Raw genomic sequence first — 25,320 nt, forward strand, 5'->3', positions numbered from 1 at the left:
GAACTTCGCAGTCTCTGAGCGCATCCTTACAGTTTACTAATGGGGACCAAGCCAAAGAGCTGAGGGACCTTCCCAAGCCACACAACTCCTGTGACAGAGCATGCAATTGATCATATTCAGTGAACTGTTGCTTTACCAATATGTTAGAAACAGGGCTTTGCAGCTGGTTATGACAGAGCCAGGTAGACAGAAGAAAGTTCCTTTGAAGTTGCCAAGTGCATTACAGTCAATTAGGTTCTGGAATTTATTGTTCTTTTTTTGGGGGGGGGTCACACCCAGCGATGCACAGGGATTACTCCTGGCTCACGCACTCAGGAATTACCCCTGGCAGTGCTCGGGGGACGATATGGGATGCTGGGAATCGAACCCAGGTCAGCTGCATGCAAGACAAATGCCCTACCCACTGTGCTATTGCTCCAGCCCCTGTAATTTATTGTTCTTGTCTCAAAAGTAATCAGATTGTGGATGGGTAAAACATGGGGGAGAAAATTCATCCTCTTCTTCGGTATCTCTTCTTAAAACCTCCCAATTTACACTTTGCTTCTAAAGTCTTGAGGAATATATGAAGTTTGAGTGTGGGAGGACCTCTGACAAACCACAGAGTCAGCCAAGCTCAGAATAGATGAAGTGGGTCTGCACAACTGATGGAGTGTAAAGGGAACAAGTTAGGTTTCAGAGACAGTGCACAGCTGATGAGTAGCGTAGTCCCGGATTCTTTGATGTCATCCGTTGGTTTAATAATATCTTTTCTGCAAGAAAAAGGAAAAAAAGGAGTGCTTTAGTGGAAGACATATCCCTCATTTAGAGAAGTTAGAAGGTAAAGAGAAGAACAAATATCCACTTAAAATCAAAGATGTAAACCATATATGAACATACAGAGTGAAACACTTGCTTGATTTTTGTTTGTTTTGTATTTTATTTGGGGGATGGTTATTTTGACCACATCCAGCAGTGCTTAAGAGTTAATCCTGGTTCTACATTCAGGAATCATTCCTGGCAAGCTCAGGGACCATATGGGGATGCTGGGGATCGAATCCAGGTCAGCCACATACAAGGCAAGCAAGCAACCGTGTCCAAGGCATTGTGCTATCATTCTGAAGCCCTTGCTTGTTGATGACCACATTTCCCATCAAAACTCAACACCAGTGCTTTCCTGGATGTTTTTAAATAGAGAAGGAAATGTTCATAGAAGAGACCGTATGGTTCACTCAACAGACAGGACGCTGAGCTACACTGTGGCAGTGCCTCCTGATTTATGCCCGTGGGGGCAGTACCATCCTTTCTAACATAGTGTGGACTTTAAGTCTCCATCTAGCACATGTTGGTTAATTAACTTTATGTGTCACTGCAGAACAGACTGGAAAATCAATACACAAGCCTCTCCAGTCACCTTCAGGCTGTAATTCTCTAATGTTCGATTGTCTTAATGATGCCAATTTCTGCATTCTCCAATTAATTGCTGTAGAAATGTTGCTCAAACATGGCAACCACATGTATTATTACTAAAATTCCAGCTGGCACCTAAAAGATAAAGCAGACTGATTAGAAGAATTTTACTAAGAGGCAGTAAGGGTGGGAAATCTCTTACAAATCTGTTTGGGTAACGGAACTTTAGAATTAAAGACTCTATGTGGGTCCTTTATTCTACAATTCACTGCCCAATTAACTTTGGGTTCCAGTAAGTTCACCTGTAACATCAAGTCATAACCTGAAATCAACCCCTCTGCTGACCTCCCATCCTTCACTGTCCAGTTCTTCTCCCACTCACTCATATACCTATTCCGTGTCTCTCTGTTCCAACTTCCAACATCTCCTCCCTCCACCCACCCTTGAGGTTCACTCAGAAGATAGGTTTTGCATCTAGAATACGGAAGCAATCCAGAGACACTTCGTGTCACCTAATCTGCATCTCTCTTATTATGGATAAACTACCTTGTTCTAATCTAAAGTCATCCCCTGCAATGCTCTGGATCTCACCTCCTCTCACTCAGGGACCTCTCTCTGGAACAGCAAATCAAAAACACATGAAATAAGGCCAGGAGAAACAGTATGTTCACCTTTCATACCACCCATCGGGTTAGGCCCTTTGTACTGCAATATGGTCCCCTGAGTACTTTCAGGGGTCACTCCTGAGCACAGAGCCGGCCAGAGTCCCTCGATACCCCCAGATGTGAACCAAGAGCAAAAAGGAAAATGAAATAAAAGTCAAAATAATCTCCCATATTAAAACAGAAGAAAGCAGAACAAAAATCTCCTTGATGTTAAACCCCCTCCAGCTACTTCTTTTCCTCAATACCCTGTCCACTGGCCACGTTCACCACCCTTCTACTCACTTTATCTCCAGCCATTCTTTCCTGGTTCCATTCACGTTGGTTTGGCTTCACCCACACTTATTCACTAATCTCCTCCTGCTATCCCCACTCACAGAAAATACTGCTTTGCTAAATAAAATGGTAAACCACTAAGTTTCACTTTGCTTAACAGACATCCTTTATCTGTTGTTACTGGTTAGTCCTTCGGCCTTGGAACATTTACTATCCTTACTTCAAAAAACAGGCGCTCTGGGTCATCTCTTTCCTCACCAGCCTCTCCTCAGATTCCCTGCTTGTCCTTCTTAATCTTCTTGACCTCTGAGTATTGGAGTGCTCCTGAGATCTGTCCTCAGATCACGTCCCCGCAGTGTCTGCACTTCCATCCTATGTAGTGATCTCATCTAGTCTCACGACTTTAAATACCATCTATGTGCTTATGACTCCCCAGTGTATTATTCCAGTTTGGACCTCTCCCCCTGAATCCCAGAACTGCATCTCCCACTGCCTACTTGGCAGCTGTACTTGAATTCCAAATAAGCATTTCAGACTTGACTTATCCACAACTGAATTCTCAGTCCCTATCCCACACACCCACTTGCTTCGTCCCTGTGGTCTTTCTTCCCACAATTTGCCCTATCTATTAATCCAATTGCTCAAACTTAAAATTTGTAGTAGCCTAACAATTTTTTTAAATAGATTATTGAAGGGGACTTTTGAAAGGAGAAGGTAGTTGGATCACACCTGGTAGTACTCATGGGTTACTCCCAGCTCTGTGCTTGGGCATCATTTCTGAAAGTCCTCAATGAAGAACTGTGTCATCACGGACAGAACTGAGGTTGGCTGCTTGAGAGGCAAACACAGCTCCTGTATAATCTCTCTGGCCCCTCGAATCAATCATTGAATGAAGAAATGGTCTCTTACTCATCAGGTTACTAGGATGATTACGTGAAGTCTGTAGGACATTTTCTAGCACATAGTAAAGTACTGAAGAACCTCTATTATTTCTATAGCACTGTATAGCACTGTCTTCCTGTTGTTCATTGATTTTGCTCAAGCGGGCACAAGTAACATCTCCATTGTGAGACTTCTTACTCTTTTTGGCATATTGGGCATATTGAATACGTCACAGTTAGCTTGCCAGGCTTTGCCGTGCAGAAGCAATACTCTAGGTAGCTACTCTCAGGCTCTCCGAGAGGGGCAAAGGAGCTGAACCAGGGTTGGCCAGGATCGGCTGTATGCAAGGCAAGCACCTTACCACTGTTATATAATTATTGTTATAAATAAAGGGAGCTGGGCTGTAGCAGTGGCACATAGAAGCCAATCATTCTGTGACATCTGCTATTATCAGAGTTTTCTCTATTTCTGCCCTTCATATGTTTCCATTTGGCCTCTGCTCTTTTAGTGGTGATTGGGGAAATCATATTTCTCTGAAATCATTGTGAAGATGGTTTCACTTGTAAGCATTTCTTTTAGATGTCCACTTAAATAAGAAATGTCATATTGACTTCTAAAGCAAATTCCCTAGCTCTTGAGGTTGGCAACCCTGGAAACTCTGACACAATTTTCAGTCCGTTCCCACAGAGCAAAGAAAATGCTGTGGTTTCTTGGTATCATACTAAACTTCCGGGGAACACAGAACATTGCAGATTATGGAAGAATCTAAAAGGAGGAACAAAGCACATGAGCACAGGCAGGAATCACAGTAGTAAGTATATGTAGGCTTCACCCCACACTATCACAGTCCTGGGAGCAGAACGCCACACAAGGACAATCTAATATGCCCCCTGGATAAACATATGTGTTCCTTTATTACTTTCAATGTTTTGAAATATATAAGATAAAGGAAATTCTCAAAACAGCAGAAAGAGTGTAGAAGTTTATAGACGGCAGATTTCATTTTGGATTCTGGTATAGATGCACTTAAGCGGTATGAACTTGAGTAAGGTGCTTAACCTCTCTGGGCCTCCACTTTCCAGGAGTGAAGCAACAGTGTCTTCAGATGAAAATGAATCAGCCAGTGGGACATTCAGTTCAGCTCTGGATCCAGTTCCCTGCTCCTTATTCTGCACCATCACCTTCCTCTCATCTGTACCAAGTGGAAGTTTCGGCTTTCCCCTATGTTATCCTCTGTGACCATCATAGCTATGCCTTGATACAATTGGGAAGGTATCAGCCTTCTATTTTTGAGACAGAAGTAGTCTATTTCTGAAACCATCTGAACTCCATGGGATTAAGATAGAAGATATCTGTTTTTCTGTGCAATAATACATTGTTTTTCTGTGCTTTGATAAAGCCCTCCCGCCACCTGTGACACAACCTTAGAAGAGTCATATTTCCTGAATACTTCACTTTATTGCACTCTCTCTAAAGTAAAATTTAAGTCCTATTTAAGTCCTTCTTCCTCTGGCCTCAGTTCAGTTTATAGAGCTAAAAGGACTGAAAAGGGAAAAGGCCTCTTCTCTCCTTGGCTGCTTTCATGCTACCCTCTCTGGGTGACTCAGTCTTTAGTGAGTCATTACATCCTAAAAACCACCCCCCTCACTCAGCTTCACCAAAGAAGAGTGGTCCACTTCAAAAAGCTACTGTTCTCCCCCTGGACTAATGACCCAGTGAGGCCGTGTCAGGTTATGATATAAGAACAACTCCAGAAGAATTTGGAACCCCTCCCTCCATTCCGTCTACCTTCAGCAGCTCCAGCTTCTCGAGTGGGTTTGGGCTGTAAGACAGATGAGAGATACAAGAGTCTTTGGTTGACTCTGAGTTTTCAATGCAGGCCATTTCTTCCATTTCTACTGCTGATGCCCATTCTGACGATCACTGGACCTACTCTTGAAGGCCCTGCAAGAGGTTCCTTTTGTATAACTCACCAACTTGTAAATCTGGTTTCACATGGCCAGAGGCAACTTCTAATTAGTAAAGAAGTATATAGTACCACATGCCAGGAAGGTAGGATGGGAAGCATAGCATTGCTCCACATAGATGCCCAATTTATTTTTTGAATAAATTTATTTAGTTAAAAAAATTAGTTTTGAGTTAAATCTGGCAGTGCTTAGGATTTACTCTTGGCTGTGCTCAGTAATAACTCCTTGTGGGACTCAGGGAGCCATATGTGGTCTCAGATATCAAATTAGTATTTGCTACATGCAAAGAGAACACCTTACCTTACCTGCTGTACTGTCTCTATTATTCCAGATAACCAACTGAATGCAGTCTCTGTACTTAAAGAGTTAACAGTTCGAGAATGACTCAAGTGGACACTTCTCACCTAGATTCTTTAGCCCATGCAGGGAATCAGGGTTATTCTGCTTCCAGGATTTCCGAAAGTAATGGGGAATGAGCAAATCATTCTTCAGCCTATGTTGGATTTGTTTATATGGCAGTTCAGTGGATCTCTTTCTAAGAGAGAAAGCAGAAGCATGCAAGGACAGATTGCTAGCAGTTGAAGTGAATGCTTGTGACTAACTTAAAGCTGCTTCTGGACCCTTTTATTGGTCAGTCCCCTGTTGATGATGAGGGAGCTGCAAAGTCACAGTGCAAAGGTGTCTGGGGAAGCTATAAAGAATTCAATAACTACTACAGTTTGCTGCTCTTTTGTGGGAGAAGTTCTGGGACTGATGAGGTAAGACTAGGCAGATCACGAATACGATCACGACTATCCTGTTATTCGTCGATTGCCTCGAGCAGGTCTCAGTAACGTCTCCTTCGTCCTAGCCCTGAAATTTTTTAAAAAGTACCATATTCAGGGCTCTTTTAGAGTTAGGAGAATGAGACCCATCATTGTTACTGGTATTTGGCATATTGGTTACGCCACGGGGAGTTTGCCAGACTCTTCCGTGTGGGCATCTTACATTTGGTAGCCTGCCAGTTTGTCCAAAGTAGGAACGAGATAATAAGATGTCGTGCAGCCACAAATGCAGCCACGCACTTCCGGGAGCTAGGTTTTATAGTCTCTGAGTCTTGGCCATTGATGGGATTACACAGCGCCAGGGGGCCAGTTGGTGGGTGTGTTCCCCGCCTACTGGAATATGGAGGATCTGGGTGGAGGATGTTCAGCCCCAATCCGAGTAGGCTTTGGAGATCTCAGTTCCGGGACCCGCATGCCTTTGTTCCTCTGCCAGTACTTTCATGTGTGTGGAGAGTGGTCTCAGCATGGTGGTGGCTGGCTCTGGAGGTCTTCAGCTGCCAGAGCCCTGGTCGGGGCGGGGAGAGAAACTCAACCCACTCCCCTCCAAGGGGCCCTGGTGAGGATAGCCAAGCGTGGGGGCAGGAGATTCTGCGCTGTTCTCTTCCAGGAGCTGGGTTTTATAGTCTCTGAGTCTTGGCCGTTGATGGGATTACATGGCGCCAGGGGGCCAGTTGGTGGGTGTGACCCCCGCCTACTGGAATATGGAGGATCTGGGTGGAGGATGCTCAGCCCCAATCTGAGTAGGCTTGGAGATCTCAGTTCCGGGACCCGCATGACTTTGTTCCTCTTCCAGTACCTTCATGTGTGCGGATTGTGGTCTCAGCATGGTGGTGGCTGGCTCTGGAGGTACTCGGCTGCCGGAGCCCTGGTCGGGGTAGGGAGGGAAACTCAACCTGCTCCTCTGCAAGGACAGCCAGGTGCAAGGGCAGGAGACTCTGTGCTGTTCTCTTCCAGGAGCTGGGTTTTATAGTCTCTGGGTCTTGGCCATTGATGGGATTACACGGCCAGGGGGCCAGTTGGTGGGTGTGACCCCCGCCTACTGGAATTTGGAGGATCTGGGTGGAGGATGCTCAGCCCCAATCCGAGTAGGCTTGGAGATCTCAGTCCTGGGACCCGCATGCCTTTATTCCTCTGCCAGTACCTTCATGTGTGCGGAGAATAGTCTCAGCATGGTGAGAATCAGATCAGAATAGTTCATGTGACCTATAGCATTTTTACCCCCGACTCCACCTTTCCCTTCCCCTGTTTTTGCTTTAGTCCAATGACCAGGTAGAGAATGGAGTCGCGTATTTTAGTTATGGATGGATACTCTGGCTCATCTCCACACTGGACATCTCACACTTGTTGTTCTGGGAATCCACAACAGCAATGGCACAGGGGTCACACTGGCTGTATGGGCTGGTTGCCAGAGATGAAGCTTGTGTCTTCATGCCTGCAGAGCAGGCACTCTGTCACTGAGCTGCACCCCAGGTCTCCTGTAGGAATGTTTGTCCACACCTTATAAAGTGCTTTATTAGTTCCTTTTTGCTGCAGTTTTGGGTCATTATAGGCAACAGGCAGAGTCCCTGTAGATATCCAATTACAAAATGAAACTAACTTAAAGGTAAAATGACCTGTTTCGGGTCACAAAGTTACTAACTGGCTCATTTCTTTTATCTGAGCAAAGAAAAAAACAGGCTTGAAGGGCTGGTGACAGGGGGGAAAGCATAATAATTAAGAAAGACTGTTAAAAGGCCACTGTGGCTGAGATGGACAGAACAAAGTGGACTCTGGTGCCCGCTATCACTGGCATCCAGAGTCTGCCCTGGAACCCATGACAAGGAGCCTTCCTTTAATTCTAAAAACAAACGAGACTTCTTAAGGGTTTTAAATGATACTCAAATGCTCACATCTGTGTTTCCAAAAGATACCTCTCTCTGTGAAGACTGGATTATAAATGTAGGACTGGACTCAACCCAGACCTTCTGGGAAGTCAGGTTTGTCCCAAACCTACCTATGTGCTTCTTCACAGATCCCACAAGCAAAGGAACAATGTTTCAGTTTGCCATGACCAAATATGAGTGGGAAGGAAGTCCGAAGGAGAAATCCACACTGCTAAGTCCTTGCACAGAGGACACTGATGCATGTTTCAGACCAAGTCCACCCGAGAGTTTCCGTCTGCCTGTGGCTAGTGTAGTCAGACTGATTCTATGTTAGATGGAACCTCTTGCTTGGCTGACTTTAGAGACTAGTGACTGGTGAGCAAACAGAAGAAGGTCTCCAGAGTTTCCAGCATTACAGACCCCATGAGGGGTGAGGGGAGGAATCCTGTAATAGAAGTCAGTGATGCTAGTCTAAGTAGCCTAGGGGCCGCTCCCTGGGATATCGTAGCACTTGGATTCTATGCTGGGGAGCCAGGATGCTCCAGACCGACCCCAGCACTGCTCAAAGTTCTCCCAGTCCACACTGGGCTGCACTCGAGGGAGCATGCATTTCTGAGGAAAGAATCAGCAAAAATATTTGCTTCTGACCCCTGTACTGCCTTCCTGGTTCTAGGCCCCATTTTTTAGCCCAGGAATTTGGAAACTTATGACTTCCAGTGGTGCAAATTCAGAAGGCAAATGGCAGTGAAATTCCATCTCTTTATGACAGCACACTGGTAGGATTTCAAGGAGACAGGGAGGAACAGCAGGCACAGAAACAAAGTCGGAAGCAGACCGCTTTCTATAGCCTGCTGTGTGGGGTGCGCAGGGACCACTGACATCACCTCACCCACATGGGGACAGAGATGAGCCTCCTTGTAGGCTGAGGGTGTCTGTGGGGGCTGTGGTGCTCTGACACAGACCTCACCCCCACAGCATGAGTGCATGTGTGCGATCCAGTAAGAGAATGTTCTGTCATTGCATTACAGCTCCAGAAACTAAAACGATCACTTTCTTTCAAGACCAAGAGTTTACGGAGCAAAAGTGCTGACAACTTCTTCCAGCGAACCCACAGCGACGCGAAACTCCAAGGGGACATGCTGGCTGAGGACAGCCCCAGCTCCAGCCCACATCCAATGCCTGGGAGCCTGACATCCACCCCCACCCGGGCTGGCCTGCACCCCGGCGACAAGGCCCATGCCTTTCAGGAGCACATCTTCAAGAAGCCCACTTTCTGTGACGTCTGCAACCACATGATCGTGGGTAAGGTCTTGCCCTGATCCTGTCTCCAGACTCCCGAGTAAAGCTATGAGAGGGGTGGATGTTGGTCCACATCCCCATGCATAGACTTGAGCCATACACATGGGCATGCAGGAGGATTGCAAAGAGCATCTGGGGGTTGGGGGGGGGGAGAGAGAGAGAGAGAGAGAGAGAGAGAGAGAGAGAGAGAGAGATTGTTGAATGTTGTTGAATATTTGGGGGGAAGGAGATCACAGCTGGGCACAGCGGGGAGTTTTGAGTGTGATGAAGTTGACAGAGCCCTTGACCAAATTCAGGAAAATCCAAAACCCCTCACCTTTATCTGGCCCTGAGCATGGAGATCTGAGTCTTTGTAACCCCTAATCATATCATTACCTGTAGGCGGCCCCTGAACAGGTCAAAGCAGCTCTGTTCAGTCAAGGGCACTTAGCAGAGATGTTCTCTGTGGGAGGAAGTCATGCCACGAGGCCTGGGTGGCAACATGCTTCAGTTCTGTGTGAATCTGAGTGATGCCTAAGTGCATAGAGAGATCTACTCGAGGTGGCCTGGGAAGCAGGTCTGCCTCTTGGTGAGTTATGGATGAATGAGCTGACCCATATGTGTGGGAGGGATGATTTGGGTGCTCGGGGATCTAGGGGAGGTGTTGTACCAAGCAGGCAAAGAGAGGTGATTCGGCCTCTGGAACTGAAATGGCTCATGGCATGAGGTGCTCATGGAACCTCAGAGAATTGGTGGCAGCCTGAGTGCCCTGAGGTGGCTGAGTACTGGACCCTGACAAGCCGACTGGCCCATCCCATAACACTGCTGACAGGCACATGGAGGCCACTTGAAGCCACTGTGCAGAGATTTATGCTTGGTTCCTTCCGTGTCAGAAACCCAGGGACTCAACAAATGGCAGTCCAAAGAGAATTTTGAATGGGAGTTAGGGTGAATAAGAATCAGACATTTCAGGAACAGCAGAGTATCTTGATTAATAAACTAGACAGACACCACACATCACAAAAAGTGGGGAGACCGGCTCACATTTGCTTGGAGTAGGGAAGAAAGTAAGTGCCTTCTGGGGCTGGAGTGATAGCATAGTGGGTAGGGTGTTTGCCTTGCACGCAGCCGACCTGGGTTCAATTCCCAGCATCCCATATGGTCCCCTGAGCACCACCAGGAGTAATTCCTGAGTGCAGAGCCAGGAGTAACCCCTGTGCATCTCCAGGTGTGACCCAAAAAGCAAAACAAAACAAAACAAAACAAAAAACATTAAAATAGATTAAAAAAACATGGAAATGTGGAAGTGCCTTCTGCTAGAAGTAAGGGCAGAAGATTGGACTCAGTAGAGGAAAATAACCCCTGTGTATCTCCAGGTGTGACCCAAAAAGCAAAACAAAACAAAACAAAAAACATTAAAATAGATTTAAAAAAAACATGGAAATGTGGAAGTGCCTTCTGCTAGAAGTAAGGGCAGAAGATTGGACTCAGTAGAGGAAAATGAGGCTAAAAATTGAAAAAACATAGGGTGGGACCAACTACAAACTGTCTCTCTGAGACAATCAAATTCTTGCGGTGCCTGGGGAAGCAGATATGACAGAGACCTTCCACACCCCATGCCAGGCCTCCTCTGTGCCTTTTGCTCACATCCTGGATATTTCAACATTCGCCTCGGCAATTAATTCTTCATGGAAGAATCATTTGAAACTCAAGAGCCTCAGTTTCCCCAACTAAATACCAAGAGCCAGGATTTTTAGTTGGGGAAACTATTTTTTTAAAAAAAAATTATTAGTGAGACATCATGAGGTACAGTTGTAGACTTACAAATTTTTGTGCTTGGGTTTCAATTATACAATGATCAAATACACATCCCTCCACCAGTGCCCATTTCCCACCACCATGGATCCCACCCCCCATCCCCCCATCCCACCCTGCCTCTGTGGCAGGGCATTTCCCTCTGTTCTCTCTCTCCTTTTGTGTGTTGTGGTTTGAAAAAGAGGCATGGAATGGCAATCATGTTTGTTCTATAGTCTACTTTCAGCATGCTTCTCCCATCCTTAACACAGAGAGATTGCATTCTTTCATCTTGTCTTCCTGCTCCTCTCCCTGACCAAGCCTTCCCAGCTCTCCTACTGTCCCTTCAGCACTAGTTTCCTGTAATACAACATCACTCCTGAGTGGGCAATTGTCTTCAGTCAGAGATGCTAGAAACAAAGCCTGAGACAAGGATTGCAGTGTCCAGGAAGGCCGGCTTGCAGGAGAAGGGAGAGGAAGGGGAGCAGGATTGGGCAGCAAAGGAGCTGACTGGGAAGGGGTCTCTGCTGGAGTCTCAAACCAGCTCACTCCTAAAGGGAGAATAAATTGCACTTGGCAGTGCTACTTTCAGGTAAGGGTGGGACCCTTTTGTATCTTGGTTTCAGTGGGCTTCCCTCCTCCTCCCAAATTCGATATTTTTTCACACTTTACAAGCATGAAGGCACAGGTTCGGCCAAAGGCAATTTTCTAGAAAAAAGAAGTAGTTCTGAGTCATTAGCACAAATGCCTCCAATATATAGTGGCCTGTTGCTACTGACACAAAGGACCACCAACTGAGGAGCTTCAAGCAATACAAACTTATTACTTTATTGTTCTGGAGATCAGGAAGTCTAACTGGCTTTCGCTGGGCTAGAATTAGGATGTCAGAAGAGCTGCAGTCCTTGCTGTAGGTCCAGACAGGGAGAATCCATTGACTTGCCTATTCCAGATTCTAAAGACTGACCACTTCTTGACTTATGGCCCCTTTCTATAGCCAAGGGTCAAGCCTTTCTTGACCTTTTATGGTAAAGTCTTTCTCACAGTTCTGTGTCTTTGGTCCTGACACTCCCTCTTCCAAAAATACCTTTATTGTTATTACATTGGACCCACCAGGATAAATCAATTACTCCCGCACCTCAAGGTTATGTGATTAAAAACATTACTTCTATTTTTCAATTTTAATTTCCCTTTTTCATGTAATGTCACATACCTACCTATTGTGGGGATTGGGATGTGGACATCCAGTAAAGCGGATGTCAAGTGTGTCCACTCTAACAACAATAGAAAATCTCAGTTGAAGATCCTGAACTGTCCTCTGATTCCTTTCCATCCTAGTTTATATGCCAGTGATGTAGTGATTGTATTTCAACTTAGTAATATCACACAACCACAACAAGAGGTCATTTTTTTGCTAGAAATGGGTACCTTTAGCTTGGATGCCTACAATGGGGTGAACACTGATCCACGTTTGCTACTGGCCATTCCCGTGGTATAGTTAACCTTCCCAGATAAGTTAAGATGAAAGCGTGAATAGAGTAGAAGACCATAAATATGGAATCAGATGGCCTGGATTTGAAGCCCCTATAGAAACTTCTCTGTATCTCTGTCCTCATTTCACATGGTGATTGATAATCCCTCCCTCAGGGTTTTGTATGATTAATGAACTGGCAAAAGTGAAGGACATGGCATCTAGGTAGCTCTCTCGCTTTAAAGAAAATCAAGTTAACACTATAATCACTCACAATAAAGCAAAAATGATTGTAATTTTCAGAAAAAGAGACATTTGGAGGATAAACCAAATTATCTTATTAGAAAAATAATAATAACAGGAATAATCATTATCATTGAAAACATAATGTTCACTAACAAGAAGTAATATCTTTATCTATTCAGCTATGCTTTGCATGAAGTTTAAGGATTGACTTTATTTCTGCATTTTATATTCAATGAGGGACACTAACGAGCTAGTGGATGTGTAAAAGAGGGGATGAGAATGGTGAATGGTGTGTTAAAATAAAATTGTGAGTAAACTCCGGGAGCTAGGTAGGGGAAAAAAAACTAATGATTTGCAATTGTGTTTAAATACCTTGTTCAGAGAGTTGGAACTTTTATTCTGTGTGCTTTGACAGTAAGGGATATAATTAAAAGAAAAAATATAGTAATAATTTAATCCATGTAATTTATTCACTTGACCTGCAATTGAATTGGTTGCCTGTGGAAAGCAAGTAGTTCAAATTCTGTCAAGAAGAAGTTGTCTATGAAGGTCTTTCCAGACAGTTTACCATAAAAGCCAAAGTTTGTTGTTATTGAACTTAGACAGGGTTTTCAGTAATCCAGAAAGCTGGGGTTCCTTTGCTCTTGCCCAAGACCCAGTTAAGGGTGGATATTCAAAATCCACCCAGTTAAGGGTGGATATTCAAAATAGTAAGGGTTCCAGTAAGGAAACTTCTTTACATGCACCTGACCCTAGTTCTATCCCAAGCATCCCTAGTTGTAGCCCTTGAGGCCCCAAGTTCTGGCTATGGTGGCCCAGGTAATTCCAAGCACCACAGGATCAGAGTAGCAGCACAACCCTAGATCTTCGTATTGAACTGCCATTTGATTGGTCAGGAGAGTTCCTGGACCTCCTGAACACTGCTTAGTACTCTCTCCACCCCCAAAATGATGAGTAACATCATCCCTCCTTGAATCTTCAGGAAACCATTATCACTTCATATTTTCACTTACTTACCACCTATTATTACTCATATTCTTCCTGTAGACAGACCACAGTTTATAAACAGTGTTTGGGTCAATCAAAGAGTTTGTTAATAATGTTATATGTATACAACTTATGATGATGATAATAATAATAATATAATAATGTACATTCACGGTCACGGTCCTCCCATTGTTCATCGATTTGCTCGAGCAAGCCCAGTAACGTCTCCATCATGAGACTTGTTGTTACTGTGTTTGGCATATCGAATACATCACGGGTAGCTTGCCAGGCTCTGCCGTGCGGACGAGATACTCTCGGTAGCTTTCCGGGCTCTCTGAGAGGGGCGGAGGAATCGAACTTGGGTCGGCCATGTTGGCCGCTTATAAAGCAAATGCCCTACCGCTGTGCTATCGCTCCAACCCAATAATGTACATTAGACTCAGTTAATACACATAAGTAACTACTCTGAAACTCTATACAAAAGAATGATTTTCTACTCTCAAGAAACATTGGATCAGCTTATTTTGGCTATTCAGTACTTGGTTCAATTATGACATATTCTCTCTTGCTTTTCTCCTTTCTTTGGAGACCTTGCCATGTCATGCCCTTCCCAGGGTAAAGTCAAGTAAAAGCTTAGAAAAACCCCTCTGTTCTTGGCTTGGAGGTGGCACAATCTCACTTCCACTGACATTACATCAGCTGAGCACATTGTGTGGCCAAACGATCAAGGGCTGCAGTTCACTCTAGCAGAGACTACAAAGTCAGATGGCAAAGTACACAAATCCAAAGAGGCATGAAGAAAGGGCCAGTAAGCCAATCAACCATGGTGCTTTGGACTGGAAGCCTGCTGGGGAAGGAGCCCATCACGCTCCAGGATACTTAGGTATTTTGTCCTTCCATTTAATTTTGGTGTCTGCCTAAGCAGCTTTAAGTATGATGCATCACTTTCAATTTCCACCAAACTTCCACCAGACCTTTTCAAGGCAGTGCTATTCATAACCCTTAAATAGGTAATGATGAGTCTCTATTTTAAAGCTCATTGTGATGAGTGTGAAAAGACAGCCGGAACGTGTGTTTTTAAAATGAAAAACTGAAATGTATTCACCTCTGAGGAATGTCACAATCATTATCCTAAAGACAATTCTATATACGCCTCAAGAACAGTGACAATTTTGTAAGACTCTTTTGAAAATCACCAAAAAGCATGTCCTGTGCTAAGGAGAATTACACTATGTTTTTCCTTTGATGAATTAAATTTATATTGTGACTGCCTTTTTATCCTAAAACGTCAACAAAGCATGCTGTTCTTTTCAAAGATGAAAACAAAGTAAACCAAACAATAGGTATATTCTAGGAAAGAAAGGTGATTAGAGTGGTGATGCACAGGAAAGGAAGAAGAAAAGGTCAGGAAAAAGAGAAATGAGGTGAAGAAAAAAACTGATAATTTATGAAATAATGAATAAAGTCTGTACTTTAAAATTATACGTAGGCACATTATATACTCTATACAAGGTCAGATGAGATGGCAAGATGGGAAACCCCAGGTTAGATCTCTGGCACCACATGACCCTTTGGGGAACACCAGGCCTATGGGTAGACCTGGTGAGCCACCATCACTGCCAGGCCTCAGCACCCCAGGGCCAAGAGATGCTGTGTGGGACCCATGTTCCCACCACTGGGGAAGAATACCAAAATGTATGTGTTCATGTGTTTCAGATATGCACCATAAAAAGTCAATGTGCTTATATACTATATTAACTTCACCACAAAAGTTCATTTCTATTCTTCATTTCTACCATTTTATCTAATATTCCCCTTTCCTTCAAATCTAATTTGGTCTTATAATCTACAAGTATACTACTGACATATTTGTTTACTTTCTTTTTTATGATATATATATGTGATATCATAGTGTTTGTCTTTCTCCATCTGACTTATTTCAGTAAGAATAATTTCCTCTAGGTATACCTATGTTGCTTCAAGTGGCAGTATTTTGTTTTTAAGGATAATTTGTTGGGTATTTAGACTATTTCTTCTTTATCAAACCACCTATTAATGGATATTGATACCATTTCCTACTCCTGGCTATTGTAAATAATGCTTCAATGAATGTGTGAGTGCAGATTTCTCCTTGAATTGGTGCTTTCATATTTTTAAGGCAAATACCCATAGTGGGATAACTGGATCACATGGAACTCATATTTTTTAAATTTTTCACATTAAGGCACTGTTAGTTACAAAGCTGTCCATAATATAGTTTCAGGCATACAATGTTCTAAAACCACTGTCACCACCAAGTGTGAACATTTTTTGAATTACCTACATACTGCTTTCTGTAATAGATAAGTCAAATTACATTCCCATCAACAAGGTCGAAGGTTTTCTGCAAAGAGCTTTAAAGTTTGTGATAATAGAACCCAGTTTCTCTTTCTTTCCTTGATCTGAACTTCCTGTCTCCATGTATTTTGCTTAAAAATTTATTTCCTTCAAGTCATGGGTCATTTCATATTTCAAATTCTAGGAAAAGATCACCTGCTATTATATTCTTCAGAAAATTATCAAAGCAGTTTCCCTTTTCCTTTTGACTGAGAACCAAATGTAGTGTAATGATGGCCAAGAAAAATAAAAAATCATGTGTGTCCTTTCTAGTTCATGAATGTTTGCTTAAAAGGAAACTGGCATTCACATTATCTAGAATTTCCAAGTTGGAAGGGACACAGAGTTGGGTTTACAAAGACTCTCTTTGGTGGCCCACTGGTTGCCTGAACCTTAAAGCTAGAAAGCCTGCAGATTTTCCTTCGTGAAAAGCCAATTAAAGCAGACCAGGACCCCAGACTCATTCCCTGATCATTTCCTTGCCTCTTTCTAAAATACATTCCTTTTAGCCAGTCCCTTGTCCTTAGACATGATATCTAAAACACCTGACATACTTTTTTTTCTTCTAGTAACCTGAAATTGGTTTAAGCAAGCACTGTGGAGTGTTCTTTGTTAATCAGATCTGTCTCCAGAAGTGCCCTTTATGTTTACTTCCTTAGTTTATCTCTTTCCATAAAAGTTGGTTACAGGGGCTAGAGGGATAGCACAGTGGGTAAGGCATTTGCCTTGCATGCGGCCGACCCAGGTTCAATTCCCAGCATCCCATATTGTTCCCTGAGCACTGCAAGTAATAATTCCTGAGTGCATGAGCCAGGAGTAACCTCTGTGCATCACTGAGTGTAACCCCCCCCCCAAAAAAAAAGCTGGTTACATAGGCAGTTCTCACAGGATGAGCCCAAACTTTTAGGGTGATAATCAGAAAAGTAAGCAGTGAAATGTGCCCCAAAGTAGAATGCCCCAGCCCTCCAGTCATCAGAACTCAAGGCCAGTCTTCAATGAGAATTCTGAATTGCTTCTTGTGCTTGGTTAGATAAATAAACTTTCTCTGCCAAGCAGATGCAGTCAGGCTTTACCAATAGGAGAAGATGGGGCCTCACCTTTATATTGTGTCACCTAAATGTACTCCACCTGTGACACTTTTATTTAGGTTGAATTGCCTACAATAATTCATTTCAGGAGACCACTGAATTTACTTGTGTCAATCTGCATCTCTTGGGCTGGAGCAATAGCACAGCGGGTAGGGCATTTGCCTTGCACGTGGCCAGCCCGGGTTCCATTCCTCTGTCCCTCTCGTAGAGCCCAGCAAGCTACCGAGAGTATCCTGCCTGCATGGCAGAGCCTGGCAAGCTCCCCGTGTCATATTCGATATGCCAAAACCAGTAACAACAAATCTCACAACGGAGACGTTACTGGTGCCCGCTTGAGCAAATCGATGAACAAAAGGAGGACAGTCAGTGCTGCAGTGCAATATGAATCTCACTGAAATTCCAAAAACTGGAACAAGTCAATATGTACTACTACCATATCTAACCCAAAGCGTAGGTGTCCTCTTTCAAGAAAGTATGCTTTCCTAAGGGACTCCATTTTTCTGTTTACTGCCAGATGTCTCATTTTCAGGACTTTAGAGGCCTCTTAAATGACATAGCCTATTAAATCAGCTCATATTTGCTAAACAGATGTTTAGTGAAACAGTTGGACTTCGCATCCAAAAATTGACAAGTTTTGTTGTACAGCCCCTGCACAGAGAATCATTCACTTTAATAACTGTCCCAATGTCATCCTCTGGGGAAATAATAATTGCTTTGCTTTAGGTAAGAATTTTAAAAACAGAACTTGAGATACAAATTCTTGTGAAAGTGTTTTATGATGGGAAATACCCTCAAAAGAAGAATCAAAGATGAGGGCTAAGGGTCACAGGTGGTCTCAACTAGTCACTTAAGACTGATCTCACAGAAACTGAACAGATTAAATTACTCAGCATCTTTACCTTGAAACAGAGGGACAGTCTTTGTAGACTCTGTCATTCAGTCATTGGAAATTAATGCCCCAACCAGACATTTGGGCTAGCAGGTGAGGAATATCCCATTTGGAAGAGAACAATTCTGTGGAAAAAGGGGGCACCTATGAGCCATTAATAGCCAACACCCACAACAGCAGTACAAAGACTGCAATCTGGACATAGCATTTGACTGTATCACTAACTGGAAACATGTTTCAGTCTTCCAAGGTGCAATGTGCAAGGATCCTCTGTGCTAAAGTTAAAATGTAAATAGTATTAGTGTACCTATAACATTGCTTTGACATTTAAATGAATAATATGGGATGAGAAAATGTTACATTAAAAAATCCAAGACCTTTATACTCTGCTCTTATGTGGCCATTAATTTGATTGTTTCCTGACCTATTCTGATCTCATCCCTTTGCACAAAAAAGTCATTAATCAATAATCAAATCTCAACTGAGAAAAATACATGTGCACACCTACGCACAGATAACAGTAGGAAGACAAAGCACTGTTCATTCACCAATGAAGTTGTCTCATGGTGGGAAAGGTTAAACAGAAATAAAAGGTAATCTCAAAAAACAAATGTCAAATCTGTGTGCTTTCATAATGAGATCAACATTCTAATTACCATCAATCATTTAATTGAATGATATTATAAATATTATATAGCTTATAAATAAGAAAAGACAGAGGTCGAGAAAATTAATACAGAGGTTAGAGACAAATGCTAAGTACATAATGGACTTCAATTCCTAGTACCTCATGGCCCTGAGCATCACCCAGTACAGTCCTGTGGACCCACTAAGTGTCATTAAGTGAACTTCATGGTCCCTGGCACTACAGGGCCAAGTAGCATCACATCCTCAGATAATCACGTTGAACTATCCAAAGTTGTGCCTCACATTGAACTACCTATGAAACGCTGGTTAGCCAAGGATCTCTGGGAATGGCCTTTTGGCCTCCTGAGAACTGCGTCAAGGCCCTTAAAAGAAATAAAATACAAATAAATGCTCTTTAGAATTTTTTTTTTATTAAGTTGCAAATGGGCTGGAGCAATAGCACAGCAGGTGGGCTGTTTGCCTTCCATGCAGCTGAACTGGGTTCAAATCCTCCACCCTTCATGGAGAGCCCAGCAAGCTACTAAGAGTATCCCGCCAGCGCAGCAGAGCCTGGCAAGCTACCCAAAGCATTCGATATGCAAAAAAAAAAAAAAGAAGGAACAAGAAATCTCACAATGGAGATGGTTTACTGGTGCAGACTGGAGCAAATCATGAACAACAAGTTGCAAATAGATGCTCTCCACTGGGCTTTGGTATGTGACCATCTTTAAAAATATTAGTCTGTCTATAATGTCTGTCTTTAAAAATATTAGTCTGTCTATAATGTCTATAACTCTGGTGTCTATCACTAAACTCATTTCTCCTGAAGGACAAAAATGCTATACAATTTTCAATGCATCAAAGATCCTCCTTGTACACTTTGTTCATCCATTCCCCCCTTGAGAGAATCATGTTGATTTGCGGCACAGAATTTTAAATGAAAGTAGAATTGGAGCAGATCAGAGTAGGGAGATGGTATCCCTACCAGATGAGAAAGGTTTGCAGGGGGTGCAATAACTGAAGAATTCTCGTTTGGGTGACGGCCCCAAGTGCATAATGATAAATAACTCAGTGAGCAGAATTGAAGACATAAAAAGAAATGGCTTCTAAAAGTAATTCCAGAAGTAGGCTACGTAGATCTGATGAAAGAGAATTTTTCCAAGTGAAATAAAGAATTGTTGTAACATGTATTTCATATGATATGTAGAGCTCATATAATTGAGTCACTATGAATTACCAAGTTATAAAGTTATTCATGATAACTTACATACAATGTTCCAGCACCAGTCTTTTCACCAGTGTCCACTTCCTTTCACCAATGTCCTTTTACCCTCTATCCCCCTAGCCAGCCTCTATGGTAGCCATTTTATACTGCCTTTCAACATTCCATCTCCTACAGAGTAACCACTTCCCTCCACCAATGTCATATTGTACCTTTAATTAACCTCCAACTCCTCCGAACTTCCTATTGGAAACAGTTCTCATGCTCTTTGTTTCTGTTGCATTTGGACATTTGTTGTTTCCCTACTGTGTTTCTTTATACCCCTCATAAGTGAGAGATCATTCTGTGTCTGTTCTGCTCCCTCTGAATAACTTCACTCAACTGATACTTTCCAGATCCATTCTGCAGAAGCAAATTGTATGATTTCATATTTTCCTGTGGCCAAATTTTATTCTCTTGTTTCTTCATCCAGTCCTTTGTTCTTGGAAAAAGGTAGTTTCCAGATTTTGACTATGGTAAATAGTGCTATAATGAACAAAGGAGTGTTAGGTGTCTTTTCTGCACTGTTTTTTGGACCATTGGGGGTATATTCCAGGGATTAAAATAGCTGGATCATATGGAAGCTCAATTCCTAGTTTTTTTTTTAAATTTTATCATATTTTTAAATTTATTTATTTATTCTGAATACCTATTCCTCCACCAGTGACCATTTCCCACCACCATGAATCCCAGTATCCCTCCCACCCACCCCCCATCCCATCCTTTCTCTGTGGCAGGGAATTCCCTTTTGTTCTCTCTCTCCTATTGGGTGTTGTGGTTTGTATAAGAGTTAAGCTTGATTTTCAGGGAGAAACGTTGGATGATTTACTTTCCATTGATCACTTTGTATATAGGGAGATGTCGCGTGGCCACATAAGCGTATTGTAATTATCATTTTGGCATAATCTCATATATGTGTTATATACACTTAAATGTACCATAATATATATTTAAGTGACATAGCTTTTTCATTTGGGGAAATATTTTTTCAGTTGAATCACCATGAGATACAAAGTTAGAAAGTTGTGATTGAGTTCCAGTTATACAATATTCCAACACCCTTCCCTTTACCAGTGTACATTTCTCACCACCAATGTCGCCAATTTCCCTCTCACCATCATCACCCCCAGCCTGCCTCTGTAGCAAGCACTTTTCTTCTCTCTCTCTCCTCTCTCTCTCTCTTTCTCTCTCTCTCTCTATCTCTCTCTCTCTTTCTCATCCCTTTTGGGCATTGTGATTTGCAAACTAGGTAAAGAGGTTATCGTGTTTATCCCTGAGTACCTAAATTCAGTACTCAGTTCTTATGTCAGGCACAAAAGGCAATTTAAAATGCACTAAAATATCAGACGTGAATGCATAAGGTACGTATATAGAGGAAAACATAGGCAGAACCTTCCATGACATTGAAGCTAAAGGTAACTTCAAAGATGAAACACCCCTAACCAAGCAAGTGGAAGCAAAGATAAACAAATAGGACTACATTAAACTAAGAAGTTTCTGCAACTCAAGGGAAACAGTGACCAAGACACAAAAACAGCCCACCGAATGGAAAAAATTATTTACCCAATAAACATCTGATAAGGGATTAACATAAAGGCTTTATAAGGCACTGGTAGAACTTTACAATAAAAAACATCCAACAACATCAAAAATATGGAGAAGAAATGAACAGAAACTTCCTCAAAAAAGAAATTCAAATGACCAAAAGGCTCATGAAAAAAATGCTCTACATTGCTAATCATCAGGGAGATGCAAATCAAAACAACAACAAGATATCATGTCGTGTCACAGAGACTGGAACACATCACAAAGAATAAGAACAATTAGGGCTGGCACTAATTCGAGAAGAAAGGGACTGTCATCTATTGCTGATGGGACTGCTGACTGTCCAGCCCTTTGGAAAAACAGTATGGGCATTCCTCAAAAAAAACTAGAGAGGCCAGAGTGATAGTACAACGTGTAGGGCATTTACCTTTAATGCAGCTGACTTGGGTATGATCCCTGGCATCCTATATGATACCCCGAGCAATGCCAGGAGTGTTTCCTGAGTGCAGAGCCAGGAGTAACCCCTGAACATTGCTTGGTGTAACCTCCCCTCCCCCCCCAAAAAAAAACTCTGGAAATTAAGATTTTGTACAAGCTACTAATACCACTTCTGGGAATATACTCAAAAATTCGCTGCAGAAAAGCCATCTGCACTTATATATTCATTAAAGTGCTGTTTACAATATCCAGAATCTGGAAACAACCCAAGTGCCTGAGAACAGATGACTGGATAAAGAAACTATGGTACATCTACACAATGGAATATTATGCAGTCACCAGGAAAGAAATGAAGTCATGAAATTCACTTGTAAATGGATGGACATAGATAGTATCATGCTGAATTAAATGAGTCAAAGGGCAAGGAACAGACAGAATGATTGAACTCACTTGTGGGATATCAAAAAAAGGCATACCATCAGACTTATTCCCAAAGACAGTAGAAACAAGAGCCAGGAGAACTGTCCCACAGTCAGAAGCTTGCTACAGGTAGTGGAGGGGGAAGGGTAGTTAGTATAGAGAAGTCCATTATAACAGTGATAGCTGGAAATTATCACGCTGATCAATTTATGGTTTTTTGAGAAATATTCCTATTGTTTTCCAGAAAGTTTGGACCAATTGAAACTCCCCCCTAGCAGTGAATGAGGGTCCCTTTTTCCTCCATCCATGCAAACACTGGTTTCTGTTGTGCTTTTTGATGTGTGCCAGTCTCTCTGATATGAGGTAATATCTCATTGTTGTTTTGATTTGCATTTAATCAGTGATGGAGATTAGTGGTGGAGAGCATTTTTTATATTGGTATTTTAAAATCTTGCCATTACATCATGGAAAAAATCAGGTATTATCAATGGAATACAGAGACCCTGGCACAAAAAGATTTTAAGGACTTCCTCCTCCTATCTGCTTACTCTTAATTTCACTTAACTGCTATTGAGCACTTTGGCTTGTACCTCCTTGATGTATACTATTCTGAGAGCCTTTCAATTGATGGCAAAAGCAAATTCATCAAAGAGTTATCAACACTTCAGTTCCAGTAGAGCATTCCAGGAGAACATTGGAACTGTACCTTTCAGCTAAAGGGACGAGAAATACTTTTAAGCTATTATCTTACACTTGTTTCCTGAAATTTTATGCCTGCTGCCAAGTGCTATATATTTTAAGAAATCACTGGTTGAATATTACTTAAATGAAAAAGTAAACCACATGCCTTCTAGCAATTATTGAAGTGAATTTGATGTTAATGAATCTAAGGAAAAGGGGTATCTCAGAATTTTATACGAGAGAAAAAATGCCCATCAGTAAAAAACACCCGTCTGACATTGTGTACTTCGACATCATATGGGATCTTCATGTCCTCCCTTTGACTTTATGTGTAAAACATCCTTGATCTACTGCCAAAAGGAATGCAGGACAAGAGCTAAGAGACCAAACTGTGTATATTTCTTGCAACTCTCTCTGTCTCTCTGTGTCTCTGCCTCTCTTTGTCTCTCTCTCTCTCTCTGGGTCTCTCTGTCTCTCTCTGTCTCTCTTTCTTTCTCTCTTTCTCTCTCTCTCGCGCTCTCTCTCTCTCTCTCTCACACACACACACACACACACACACACACACACACACACAGTTCCTTAATACTGCTTCCTGAGCTCTGTTTCACTGTCCTAGCATTTACTACATATTTTTGGCATAGAACACTCCTGGTATGTAGTATTTTCAAACCAGCAGTGAATGAGTGGGAGTGAAATGATAGAAAGGCTGCTTTTAAATATCAACAACAAAAGTAAATCTGAATTTAAAACAAAATAGGAGGAAAAAATATGGAAGAATCCCTACTCTTGAAAGTCACTGCCATCTGTATTAGTCCCAGTTCCACCAAAAGGAAACGACACAGAAGTCTTATTCCCTCACTTCTTTCCCTTTGTTTTTGTGTTGATCTATATTAATATATGATTGTCGATTTGCTCAAGCGGGCCCAGTAACGTCTCCATTGGAGACTTTGTTGTTACTGTGTCTGGCATATCGAATACTCTCGGTAGCTTGCCGGGCTCTCCGAGAGGGGCGGAGGAATCGAACTCGGGTCGGCCATGTTGGCCGCTTGTAAGGCCGACCCGAGTTCGATTCCTCCGCCCCTCTCGGAGAGCCCGGCAAGCTACCAAGAGTATTCCATATGCCAGACACAGTAACAACAAAGTCTCCAATGGAGACGTTACTGAGCCCGCTCGAGCAAATCGACGATCGACGGGAGGGCCTTTACCTTTACCTTATATTAATATAAAGTTAGTTCTCAGACTCCCACAGGGATCTCTTCATTGTGAATTATATCCATGACCAAATGAAAGTATATCCTGTTCTATTTATAAAATAGGAACATATTTTGTAACAAACCCTATGATTTCCAGCTTAATTTTTTAAATATTTGACTGATGTGCCTTTAACTTACTTTTAAATTTAAACCTTTCTTGTGAAGTTATCAAAATCCTTCATTTGAACATGAGCATAAATTGGGCCTTAGGTTAGGTTTTTGAGAGTACAACCTGATTTTTTATCCTTAAACAAAAATACTGCATGGATTTGCATTTATGTTATGAGTGAAAGATTTGGCCTTCCGGACTTCACTCCCAGAAGTATTTGGTATCATAGAATAAGTCTTTTGATTGGTACCAGCGATTGAACTCTCATGGCCTCAAGTATGCAGGCAATTGCTCTCTAACCTCCCCAAGCTCTTCTTTTTTCTTTATGATTTATGTTATCCTTTTCTCTGTATGATTTCTCTTTCCTGTTTTCTTCCACTTTTTGGTTTTTTGTTTGTGTGTGTATGTGTGTGTGTATATCTGTGTGTGTTTTCCATTTGCTATGTATGGTTTAGGTGATATTTCCTTTTAAACCTTCATGTTTTGAAAGATATATATATATAATGTATATATATATATTAATGACATCTGAGGTTTCCCAAAAATATTTTTATTCTCTATTTTTCAATTTATTAGAAACATAAAAAATAGTCTCTTGATTCTTCTTTTATCCCAAATAGTTTCACCAAACTTTTAATCTCAATTCTCATCCTGCTAGCACTATCTTCACTTTTATTTTTGAAAATTAATTATGACAGTCTTGTCAGCCTCGTCTTATTACTTTCGTTTTTCAATTCACACTATTCATGAGAATAAATTTTAAGATATACATGCATTTTGTAAATATGATGTAAAAATCTATTTAGCTAGTTTTAGTTTCAACTGATTTCAGTATTCACCCCAGTTCTATTATTGCATATCTTTGCCATTCTTATGCTCTCATTGTTTATGATGTTTCTCAGATATTCAGTGTATATTTTCAGTAGCATTTTTCAAGAAGACAATGTGAGTACTTAAGGCAGACCCACTTGTTTGGTTACTGTCTTTCAAGGGCTAGAGAG

The 25,320-nt window shown here is 42.0% G+C and overlaps 1 protein-coding gene across 2 annotated transcripts in view; it reads left to right on the forward strand.

The window, feature by feature from the left end:
- The window catches only part of STAC (SH3 and cysteine rich domain), a 156,869-nt gene that overhangs the window by 44,520 nt on the left and 87,029 nt on the right, over window positions 1-25,320 (forward strand). For both annotated transcript variants that reach the window (XM_056129459.1, XM_056129460.1), the window contains exon 2: window positions 8,888-9,161. In XM_056129459.1, coding sequence (XP_055985434.1) covers window positions 8,888-9,161 — 274 coding nt within the window. The remainder of the gene's footprint in view (window positions 1-8,887; window positions 9,162-25,320) is intronic.

This window comes from Sorex fumeus, unplaced genomic scaffold (genome assembly GCF_029834395.1).
Source record: "Sorex fumeus unplaced genomic scaffold, SorFum_2.1 ptg000072l, whole genome shotgun sequence".
In the NCBI taxonomy this organism is placed as follows: Eukaryota; Metazoa; Chordata; class Mammalia; order Eulipotyphla; family Soricidae; genus Sorex; species Sorex fumeus.